The sequence below is a fragment of the Anser brachyrhynchus genome (genome assembly GCF_964034855.1).
Source record: "Anser brachyrhynchus genome assembly, chromosome: 11".
In the NCBI taxonomy this organism is placed as follows: domain Eukaryota; kingdom Metazoa; phylum Chordata; class Aves; order Anseriformes; family Anatidae; genus Anser; species Anser brachyrhynchus.
This window is the reverse complement of record NC_137706.1, coordinates 6,132,113-6,144,587: the sequence shown is the minus strand read 5'-3', so window position 1 is coordinate 6,144,587 and position 12,475 is coordinate 6,132,113. Positions and strand designations below refer to the sequence as shown.

The 12,475-nt window shown below is 42.9% G+C and overlaps 1 protein-coding gene across 1 annotated transcript in view; it reads left to right on the top strand.

The window, feature by feature from the left end:
- The window catches only part of TRPM1 (transient receptor potential cation channel subfamily M member 1), a 161,777-nt gene that overhangs the window by 31,389 nt on the left and 117,913 nt on the right, over positions 1-12,475 (top strand). The window contains exon 7 of the mRNA XM_080607996.1: positions 470-1,540. Coding sequence (XP_080464122.1) covers positions 1,360-1,540 — 181 coding nt within the window. The 5' untranslated portion in view covers positions 470-1,359. The remainder of the gene's footprint in view (positions 1-469; positions 1,541-12,475) is intronic.

Here is a 12,475-nt window from a genome sequence, read left to right as displayed (position 1 = left end):
TCATTTATCAAGAGATAATAGCTCAGCCAGTTTGTAGAGATTAATGCCTGAATGAATAAATGGGTTGTGCGTGACCAGCTTACCAAAACAGAAAGAAATGCATCTGATTTCAGGTCTTAACACTGTTATTCTGTGGTGCTTCTTACCTTTGGTTGGATCATGTTCTTTCTTTAGACTAATTCTTGTGAAATTCCCGTCATTAGTGCAGATGGACCTTTCCTCAGTGGCAGAGCTGGTCAGAAACCAGGAGGGCTTCTTTGGAAGCCTTCCTGGACGGAAAGTTTTGGAGTTTGAGGGAGCGTGGAAGGAAGCGAACATCTCTTGCAGAAACTCAAATAGTTTTGTTGTTGAGTAAAAAGTTGGTTTCATTCATGTGAAAATGCCTTATTCAGGAGCAACATATGCCAGTGCTACCGCTGCACTTTATAGGTGCTGTGCTTTGGGTTCTCATGCACCGCTTCCCCTCTAGGTCAGACCTGTTGGCAACCTGTGTCTACCGCAGCCCTCTTGTCTGTTCTGTTATCCTGTGGCACTCTGCGGGACTTCAGTCCTTGCAGCCACGGGAGGAGTAAGGCACACCACCAGCACAGGAAGATGTGGTTTTACGCTGCAATGCGCTACATCATTTTGATACAGACATGTCGTACCATTTGTTCTGCTGAGCATGGCTACAGGAAACGTTCACACGTTTCCAAATAAAGATAGAGTTTCAGACTCCCCTATTTATTCCTAAAGGAAATAAACCCAGGGACAACCTTTTCATGAGGAGATGGTAGCTGAAGGTGGCTGCAGCAGACCTACCTGGCAGCTCCTCACAAGGAACCCTGCAGCAGTGACCCCTCCGCTCTCCCACCTCGAGGAGAAACAGCGGCTGTGGTGAGGGGGTGAGGAGAGGGCAGGGCTCGGGCCCACGTTCTCAAGGAGAAGCGGGGCAGGAGAAGGGAGGCGCGGACGGCCCAGGCCCCCACCGGGGTTCTGCTTCGCCCCGTCCCGCCCCTCAGCCCCGCCGGGCCCCTCTCCTACCACCTCGGCGCCGCCGCCTCGTCCCGCGCTGCCCGGGGCCCGTCCCAGCCGCGCTGCCTGCCCCTGTTCAGGGCAGCACGTGCCGCAGAGCCGCTGCCTCTGGACGAGAAGTGCCGGTGTAGCCCGGCCCTGCCGCCGGGCACGCGCGGCCCGTGGCGTCGTCCTGTCGCCATTTCCCGCCGCTCGCCCGCCCTGAGGAGAAATCCCTCGAGGTGAACCGGGAGGTATGATTGGCTGCCATGCTTGGGCGGGCTCCAGAAGGTGGTAGAGCAGCCAATCAGAGAAGACCTTGCATGCTGCGTGTGACTCCCCGCAGTGGAGGAGGCCCTGGGCGCCATGTTGTGTCGGGGGCCTCTCGAGGGCCGGGGGCTTCCCTTGGGGACCGTGCGGTGCTCCTATGGCTTGGTTCGGGGCGTGAGCAGGTGGGACACAGCCCACCACGTCCCGGGAGCCTTTGGCCAAGAGGGAGAAGATGCCATGTCACAGGACGTCTGGGCCCGTGGGCAGCAGAAGGATGGTGAGGAGTTAGTGGCCAGCCATAGCTGATGATAAGACAGGGTCTTAACCTTTATTTTTATTTTTAACAGGTCTTTAGCTTAAAGTCTTGTCCTGGTAGCTGTTCCTGTTATATAGGAGTGCCTCTCATGTGCAATTAAGTCATAACCAAGTCCCCAGTGGACTGCGTGAACTCTCTAGTACTTCTGCAATTCTGTGGTTGAGAACTTGTTTTGCTCTTTGTGTGGGGGCTGGCTCCGTGCCTGCCTGGTAACGGCGGGCAGAGGAAGATGGGGTCTGTTTTCCTGAGAAGTTGCTGCTTTTTTTGGTTGGGTGAACCCTTTGGGCGTGCCTTCCTCATTTGGGAAAGAGCAGTGTTGTGGTTGCTTGTACCAGAAAGGCTTTTTAATGTGAAAGAAAGCTTAGTCATATTCAGAAGATGTGTGTAGCCAGGTTAGGGGGTGTTGTTACTGCCTTGTTAAAAAGCAGGACTAAGGATAAAAATGTGTCTCTGCCTTGATAATAGCTGACCAGATGACAAAAACAGTCCCTTCTGGAGCACTTAACCTGAAGAAGTTGCTATCTCATTACAGGTACAGGAGCAGGGTGTGGTGTGTTTGTCATCTGGATGTGAAAATTCCAGCTGCCCAATGGACTCGTCTGTGGGTTTTAGTGCAGGATTGCAAACATGAAATGTTTCTGTGTGAAATAATAGCCTCACTGCAAACGGCAGTGGTGATGCTCTTTTGTAACACATTCAGTCATGAGGTCAGTGGTGCAAAAAGATCTTACAGAAATTTACCTAAACTTTTTTTTGTAATGATAATGTATTTACCTGACTATATGTCTGTTGTTGTTATTTGTTGTGCATTTAATTTCTCAGAACAAGTGGAAAAGTGAATTTCTCCAAGTATACGATAAACGATAAATACACCTCTGCTGAATATCCTGCAACTGTTGACTTGTCAACCAAATGAGCTGAATTTTAGATCAGTGAAAAATTAATAAAAATATACTCTAATCCCTCTTCAGTTTTCTTTATTGGATTGTTGTTGATGTGTTCGCAGCTGCAGGCATTTGTCCCATAGACAGGTGGGAATTCTTCTGTCTGTTAGGGCACTATTTTTTCATCTACTCAAATAATTCAGCCTGGGCTCTGTCAGTCTTTTGCTTGTTTTGTTTTGCTTTAGTGTTTTCTTAATAAATAGTTTAGAGTCTTGTTTAGCTACAAATGCATAGCAGCAGAATAATTTTAAATCAAATCCACCCTGTTCTGCACCTCCCAAAATAGCTCATTGTTTTAAATTACGGGAATGAGAAGCTCTGAAATACTTTGTGAAGTTAAACTAGTTTTATGAATTCTGTTAACCAGAACTTTAAACAAAATAGAACAAAGTCCTGATATAGATGCTTCAAATCAGCTCATATCTAGTTTTGCATGGCCAAAAAAGGGAAAAAGAAATTGAGCAATAGCAAGATTTATTTTTTTTTTTTATAATGGTATAAAACCTATTACAAGGATGCTGGAGTATCACATCTTTATAAAGTAAATGGTAGTGGAAGTCTGCAACATGCAAAATTAATACATGGACAGTCTGAAGCAGGAATTTTGTGAGTGGGAAAGATGATAATTTTTCACCAAGGAAAAATTTCCTATTCCCGAGAACATAAGTCCTAAGCATTCAGTTTTATATTACAGGCATTTCATCAGTACTCTTGCTGCATGAATTTGCTCAAAAATTTCTTCTGTTTTCATATACTTCTGCTTTGGATCCTGTGAGTCACTTGCAAAAAGTGTAAAGTGCTCAAGTTGTATGGACTTAAGTGAATTTATGTTGCTTTACGTCATCTCAAGAAGCTGTTCAGGAGAATGGAAAAAGTGAAAGGCCATGTAGGCCCTCTCTCCATTCCATTCCTACACAGCAGCTGTAAGATGAAAACACCTTAGTGCAAGTCTTAGTGAGTTTGTCCACATTATCATCACAGCCCCTGTGTGCACAAATTATGCCCGTAGAACCAATCAGGACTTGCCTCTGACTTTTCTGGACAAATCTATGAAGCCAGCATGTGGACATCTCTGGCTTCTCTCCTCATAGCACATTTCTCCTCTCTCCTGCACGTAGGGGCTGTCAAAACTTAAGAACATTGGGAAATGTAATCTTTGTGCCATAAGTATTTCATAGAACTTTACATGTTGAAATCTAGTGCCTGTATCTGAGGAATCAGTTGGTTTTTTTTTTAAGTAACTTCTCTTAAATGAAAACATCAAGTCAAATAATGCTCACCCAAGGAAAAGAGGCTGTTCAGGTAAAGAAAATATGGGAAGGTGAAACATAAAATCCTGAATTTTCAGTCTCTGTAACAGGAGTCTGAGACTTGGGTAAGATTTTGCCATCAATAAAACGCAAAGTGATGAAGTAGTAGTCATGCCTTGAAAATAATCACTTCCACTGGGTTTGGTCCACAGAGTCATTCTTTTCAGCTGTGTTTAACTGATTTCAATACTGATTTGGTCTCTTATGATTTACCCATTTATTATTTCTAATTCTTCGCTTATGTGTGCTTTTTACGTGGGTTGAATACTGCATGTTCCCACTTTGGTAAGCATTTTTTCATTCAAAACCACAGAAAATACTGACAAATGTCACCAGGAAGCTCTCAAATGAGTGAATTGACCTAGCAGTTTATTCAACAAATGTTGTGTAACTTTTATTCATGTTTATGCTTGCAAGCCAGCAATGAATTGCAGGTGCAAATACTATTGCAAAATATTCAGCTGAATGTTTTTACAATATACTGTTTGAGGCTGATCGCTAATATGTTGAGCGTATTGAAATGGTCAATGGTCAAAAAGTTGGTGTTTTGTATTTATGAAAGCATTATGAAGAGATCTGATGTTTTGTACAATGGACGTAATGCTTGCTAGTTGGCATTTGGTATGAATGGCTGTGTTAAAATGAAAACTAAATCTGGACTGGGGGGTTCTCTTGTGTGTTTTCTGATGTCTCCAAATTGGGCCCCTGCAATGAAGAAAAATCTTTTACATTGCGTAATGAGATGGTAAAATGCTGATAGCTGTGCATCCCAGTGGAGTACGCATAGGTGGAAAATGGCTGTTCTCCATGACAAACCATTACTTGTAGTCTGAACCTGGACATGAAGGCGAGGGTGTAATGGAGATTTAAGAGGAGTGATCACTTGAGGAAGCTGAGTAGGGAATTGTTTGTTTACACACCCTTCAGTGTAAGTCAACCTAAATCAGCTCCCTGATTTTTGTGTAAAAAATAAAAGAAGTAAATGTATGCCTTGCTGATTCATTGAAGCAGAAGGAAGCCCCCTAGCCATGGGTTCCCCTCCTCTTGAATCAGTTACTCAGTGCAGCTGAGGGCTGAGCGTCCTGTGGGTAGCGGCTGTTGGCAGGATCACTCTGTTCTGACAGTCTGCAGGTGGGTCCCTGTGCTGGGTCTGGCTGGGGTGGGGTTAATTTTCTTCATAGCAGCATCTATGGTGCTGTGATTTGGATTTGTGCCCAAAATGGTGGTGACAATACGTTTCTGCTTCAGCTATTGCTAAACAGTGCTTGCATAGTGTCAAGACTCTCTCAGTTTCTCACTCTGCCCCTTCCCAGTGATGGGCAAGAGGCTGGGAGGGGGCACAGCCGGACAGCTGACCCTGGCTGATCAAAGGGATGGTACATACCATGTAACATCATGCTCTGCAATAAAACTGTGGGGGAGTTTTCCAGGGGTTGCTGTTGGTCAGCTGGTGGTGAGCAATTGCTGTTACACCCCCTTTTCTTTCTCTTTTTTTTGTTTTGTATTTGGTTTTCCCTTTTCTTGCCCCCCCCCCTTTTTTTTTTTAATTTGGTTTTCCCTTTTCTTAGTAACTGTCTTACCCCATTGACGTCTGCTGTGATATGGATTTCTTGGTGGCAGTGGGAGATCTGCTTGAATTGAGATTTTTTTTTTTTCACCTTTGGCACCATTATCAGTTCTTCTGCAGCCAAGAACTTTTATTGCCACTTCTGCAAAGGAGATTTATCCAGCAGATAGTCCCACTCCCTGAAAGTGGGCCTGAGAAGCTAAGCCAACCTTTCTTTCCCATCCGTGAATGTGTGTTTCTTCACTGCCTTGTGTTACTGTAAATTCTGTGATTCATTGCGTCTCCTATGTATTTAGCACATGCACTAGCTTAAATGCAGCATTTGTATGATTTCATATAAACAGAAGCCATTTATGAATCTGTGTTCTGCTTTTCTCTCCCTTTCTGATTATTTGTTGCCCATGTTGCTTTGAATCCAGACTATCAGTACAAGACCTGCATCTGGTCCCTGTCTCCTGCTCCTCAGCTGCTATGCTGGCATCTCTCAGTTGCATGACAGTGTTAGGACTTCTCATATTCACAATAACCTTGATACCTACATCCTGAAGCCTGAATATCAGTCCTGGAGCTGCCTAAAACATGGATTACTTTGACTGAGATAGGGTGTTAACCCACAGCAATTCACAAATGCCCGAACTTAATCCATGTGGCAAGCTAACATTAACTAGAAGCCCAGCCAAGCAAAGTAATTGTTCTAGGATGAGAACTGTGATGCCCTTCTGTATTACTGGGAAGTCTGATCTGTACATTTGCAGAAATGCCCAGGCACAGGGTACAGGTTTTGCTGGCACCTGAAAAGCCATGAGTTTGTGCCATTAAATGGAGCAATCTAAACACACGGATTAAATGCGATATGTAGACAGATTTCAAAGGAGTTCTTTTTCAGTGACACTGGATGAAAACAACATTACTTAAAATGACAAAATTCTTTCCTGAGTCAGTTCCTTATGCAGAACATGTACCGTATCTCTAAAGCAGAGAAGGGCAACTGCAGAAATGTGTAATCAAACTACCAGAAGGCTCAGTTTGTACTGTGAAGTACAGATATGATCAATCTCACGAAGCATTCTGCAGAAACTTAGAGATACTTCCAAGAAGCCCAAGCAGTGGGGGATAGTTATACATTTCATATGACAGAGGAGCCTGAGCTATACCAGTTGGCCCTAATGGAGCTGGACCACAAGTTTCCAAATCTCCCCGTACATCCCTGTGTAGTCGTTTCAGTGCTATCCATTTCTTAGAGCCCTTGGGCACACAGACATTTTGATAACCGAGTTGCTTGTTTAGTACTTTCTATGTAGTTTTGGAGACCTAAACCACTCCTTTTGTAAATTCCTGGCTGTGATTTCTTCCTTTTAAACTACCAGTTTAACTTGTTCTAAAGAAGGGATGTGTGCTACGAGCTGTAAGACAGAAATTTGTTTTGGGAGTACTAGAATTGTTTATCTCCCTGGAATGAATGTACTGAGAGAAGATTTCCTTGCATACCTACTGGTCTGCATGCTGTAAACATCTGAAATCACGTAATATCCTTAAGGAAAGGCTTACCACTTACAGTGATTATCTCAGTGGCTCAGGCTTAAATAGGCTTTGCCAGGATCAGGGACTGACTTTTCACAGTAATGGTTTGCCCTAGGAGTTACACTGCATGTTTCCACATTTGTCATTCAAGCTGATTGTTCCACCCTTAAGGAACAGCATGTGCCATCTGTAAAACAGAGTTAACAAATAGCTTCGTGGTGCAAATGGAACTCTACATAAGGGGTGAATCATTAAACCTCTTCCTCTGTCCTTAAATGATTAGTGTGATTGTTGATGTAGTTCTTGTAACCCTTTAGTGTTTTTTTGTGTACCGTCCTGTTTCTAATTCAGCTGAAATCAAAGGCATCTGGCCCATAAGACTTCAGAGATTTCATCAAGTATATGAGGACAGACATGTCATTGAGCAGAAAGAAGGAAGATCTAGACCTCATTAGAAGACAGAGGAACCAATGCAGTCACCATACAAGTTTTGCTCAAGGAAAAAGAGTAAAAATCCAGAGCCTGGTCTTTCTTTTATTTTTATTTATTTATTTATTTATTTTTTTCTGTGGAACCCAGACTTACTCAGTTGTTTCGTGGCTGTTTCCTACTTAATAGGTTTTGAGCTTTTTCTGTGAGTTCAACCAAATTCAACAACGCAATTTAAAAGCAACTAGCTGCAAAGATGTCCCTTGGAAACAGGTGAGTATCTGGAGGACAGGTCCTTCTCTGGGCTGATGGGAAGCTGCAACAGTTTTTCCCAATTTGGGTATCAGTGACTACACACAGAAGTCCCTAGGAAATTGTTTTTCTGTAATTCAGGTGCTCACTGAGCTGTCTGCTTATTTTTGAGCTGCCAGTGGATATATTACAAGACATGGTTTGTCGTTTAACACTATTCACACACTGAACTAGGGAATTACTCTTGGTGTGCAAATTGCTTATAGACAGGTAATTGTGAAAATTTGCAATTTGTTTTATTGGTTAGTTTCTTAATTCATGCAATAGTTTCAATTTCCTGACTCTAACTGCCATCGGAAAGCACCAGCAACATGGAGTTCCAGTGCCCAGTTTGCATTGTTGCAGATTAGTTGTGTAATCTGGAATTTACTTTGAGTATATATTGAAGTTCACATTTCTTGGTTTGTCTAAGTTAGCTCTTCAGAGCTTTACCATTCATCTGAATCAACTATGTTCACTCAGGTATTCAAGGAAACCAAACGTAAGAGGGCTTAAACAGAACTGACTGAAGAATGTATTTAGAATATAACTACAGATAGTTTTCTAAGTGCGTTAGTTGATTTACTCTTAACCTGGCTGTATTTTGCATTTATATTTTTTTCAGGAATAAAAACATAGTGGTAAATGTGGTCCAGGTAGATCAGCAAGGTAGTTGGTTTGTGTTCTCTGCAGGTAGGTGGTTGAATACATTCAGTGTTGGGGACATTCATTACCTGTCTGAGAAGCTTGATTTCCTATGGTGGTTTGTGTATTAAAAAATGGAAGACCTTGTTCGGTAAGAAGATGAGTTCAGTGACAATCAGCATACAACATGCTGATAGCCACCTGCATTTAGGGTGAAGGCTTATCTGCAGATTCCCAGTGGACAATTTGGGATCCCTGCTGGAACCAGAAGGGGTGAAAGGTTTAATGGGCTATGTAATAGCAACCACGTTTTGCTTTTGGGTGCGTTCTGTGAGTAGCTCTTCTCCAAACTCTTATCTTACCATCTCCTGCCAAATGTCTGCAGTGGAACCCCACCTGCAGTGTCTGTGGAGCTAGTTCTGTCTGTACCTGCTAGGAAGGATAGATTTTTGCCTTCATAAAACTTACATTAATTTTCTGCTTTTTAGTGTGCTTTACTAAATAATACCTAGGCGTTGCAACAGTTGTTTGTCTAATTCTCTCCAACATGGTTCTTCTGTTTTTAGCCTTCTCACTTACCAGAGGATAGTTTTATGTCATGAGCGAGGGCTGCATGGCAGGTGCTAGTTAATTGCATGCGTTGGTCTCACAGCTGCCAGTGTTCTTCTGCCCAGCTGAGCACATCAGGGTTCATTCGAACCATGACTCTGGTCATCAACAGCACAGAACAAGGGCGTGCTTGTCCCACTGTGGTGACAGCAAAGCGCCACGGGGCAGTTCTGGCTGGTTAACAGTTCATCGTTCTGTGTAACGCAAATGTTGAACAAAGCACAGTGAGGGGATGACATGATGTAATGCGTTTTCCAAGAATTGTATGGAAAAGAAAATCCTAATAAATCTCATCAGTGAGTGGGATGTTCTTTGGGGAACTAAGTGGGCTATACTCTGCAGCCTCCAACAGCAAGGGTGCCACCTTTCTGATCACAACATAGTTATTCTGTAGTGCTGAACTGCTACATTGCACCTCAAAATAAGGGAAACAACATCACTAACGAAGCGTGTTCAGTCACCAAAGTCCCCTAACAGTCTAGTTTTTCAGTTACTCTATAAAGGTTGATGCTTGCAACACAAATCTTGTACAGGCAAAGTGAGGATGCAAGTTTAGTTACTTGTTGTGTTAATTAGTACACTGCCATGACAGCACTTGTTTGTAATTAGATGCCCACATTTAATAACTAAGTTAAATTTTTTTTTCCTAGTGTGTGTTTTGAATGTTGTAACCTGCAGTACCTTTCAGAAATAACACTGTACAGGCAGCTCAGCTTAGAGTGTGGTGATACTTAACACATGGAAATGCTTTAGTGAAAATATTAAATATGACAATGCAATTGTTTGGGTGAAAGATTTTAGTGCATATATTATAACTCAGAGTATGCACGCTCTGTCTAGAACTCACAGCACCCCCAGAAGTGGAGACGGTGCCTTTGTATTTCAAAGCAACTGCATAAAGAGAGGGTTGACACCCTAGCTCATCTTTGAACAACAGATTTTCTTCGGGCTAGGGGATTTCCCAGGTGAGAAATCCATCAGATCAGGGAACAGCAAGCATCGTGATGCGGAGGCAGTTAACGACAACATACCCTCAGTGAAAGAGCAGGTGAGCTGTGGTTTTCTCCATGCAGGAGGGAGCCCGGGATCAGTGTCTAACAGCTTATTGTCAAAAAACAGGATGCAGATGCCTTCAGAGTAGGAAAAGAGCCAAAATGCACCCCTGAATTTCTCTTTCAATGGGAATTGTGCCAGTTGGCAGAAACAACCTGTTAGGAACAGGGGTTCTTAACAGGGAATCAAAAAGAAAAAGATCAGGGTTTCTCTCCTTTCTTCCTTCCTGTTTATCCTTTTTCCATTAGGTGCTTGTCCTAAATGAGCCAATGGCATGAGTATGCATTGCCCGCTTACAGCTCAGATAGCAAGCGCTATGTACATGCAGAGAGCTGTTAGTGAGCATCCAGAGAATAAAAATGTTTAAAGAAAAACTGAAGGAAATAAAAGGAAACAATGGGGGTAGGGAGAGGCTAAATATGTCAAAAATAATAGAGTAAAGATTTGCTCAGTTAATCACCATTCTGAGTCTGGAGAGCCCTCTTCTATTCCATATCTCTGAGTTTCCCAAAGCTGGCTTTAGGGGATACATCATACATGTTACAGGCTCTACTCTCTTTTATGGAGAAGACTGGAAAGACTTTCTGCAAGCAGTGAATGGCGCACAAACAATGAGCATTTTTAATACATCTCAGAGGCTGGTGTGAACCATGGGGCAAGGATACAGGATTGTAATGGGGCCCTCTCCTCCAACCCTCGAGCTCACTGCTCGTAACCCAAAGAATACTTCTAATGTACAAAGTCCCTATTGTATTCTGCACACATACTGTTCATGTATATTTCAAGAGATGTAATGTACTGTAGTAAGTCAATGGCACAATTACAGACAAATCCTATGGAATATGTTTCGGAGAGGATTTGGGCAATAAAACATTACACTGTTAACTAGCATGTTCCATGTAAACAAAAATGCTTTACACTCAGGAAATGGAAGGGCTTGAAAATTTGACTGTAAATTTTGCGTAAGCGAATATTGCAGTTTACCTCATAGGAATATTTCCTGTTCATAGTTTATGCAGTGTGGGGAATAGGGAAGTTCTACAGTTCTGCATTCAGTGGGAAAACTGTTACAAGAGTCGTCTTTATTACTTCCTGCCATCCTAGAGTAGGATCACCACGTCACTTTTCCTTAACTCTCCTATTCATTTTTATCTGCATGCCCCTGCCCTTTCTGCCTTAAATCTGTTTAGTTAAGGCCCGATAAATATTTGCAGAGGTGCATCTTTCCAGCAAGCTACTGCAAAAGCCAAGGCTCTAGGTCAGAGACAGAAGAGGAGCTCTTAGTACAATGGAGTTCGTCATTCTGTTGTGTCTGGTGGTATATAGGATCTCCACAAATAACCCAGTGACACAATAAGATTGCCTATTTAATTCTCTGATTACGATGATGAGAAACCTTTTTAATAACATTTGTCTAAGACCCATTTAACACTCCTGAATATTTCCTTTCTCCACTACAGTATCTATAGTTTGGTGTTCCTAGGTCTTCACAACCATGAGTTAACATTTGCCCTGTGTTTAGGTCTTCATCAGCTTATTCAAGTTACACTGCTGTACAGTAGTATAATATATTTCAAGAAATTTGCTTTTTTTTTTTAGCTGCATTTAGTTAATATATTTCTGCCTAATAGAAGTAACCAATTTATTACTGTCTTTTTACGTTATTGTTCTGCTTGATGCATTGCTCGGCTTTTCTGGACAGGCTTCAGACTCTTCCCAGGGAACTGAGGTTCTGCAAGGGCTGCTTCCACCAGGAAGCATGGCACTTCTGGGGCTGGAAGCAGTGCAGTGCTGACAGTCTCTGGGGGCTGCGGGAAAATCCCTCTTGCTACAGATCTTGCTATTAAAATGAGCAGGAGACACAGGGTTTTCCCAGTTCAGCAGGTGCTAAGGCACAGGCTGAGAGACAGGAGAGAAGGCAGTGGAAAACATTTGTCTTGTGAGCAGCTGGTGTGATCGTGATGGCAGAGGAGGAGGAGGAAGGGCTAGGAGACTTGCTGCCTTTAGAACTGGGCTTTTGGTGAAGAGAGGAAGGAGAGCATCCGGTGCTTTGCTTGTCTACAGTGGGGGGGAAGGGAGGAATTGTCAAGGGCTCAGAAAGGCTGAACAAACGTCTTTGATTTCATTAACTTTCTGGGAGTTGCACTTCACCTAATTTAGCTGGTAAGCTGTCTCAGCGAGAGGAAAATGGTCATTTCTGAGGGCAACGGAAGGGGAAGTCACTTTGTTGTGAGTTGTTATTTGCGTCCCCCAAAGTATTTTAGGAAACAACCATTCAAATGTTGAAAAGAATAAAGAACTGAGTGGTAAAGGGCAAAACTTAACCATCCTTATGTACATGTTTGCCGTTTCTCTACTACACTACTGTGTAGTCTTGAGTTGGTTTTGAATATATTTTCTAGAAATTACCATTCAGTAATGACAGCCCGTTTGGCTCTTGCAACAGATGAGTGTTAATGAAGAGCCTTAGGGTATGGGGTCCTATGGGTGTTCCTTTGCCCTCAGTCAAATGTGTAACAGTCCCTGT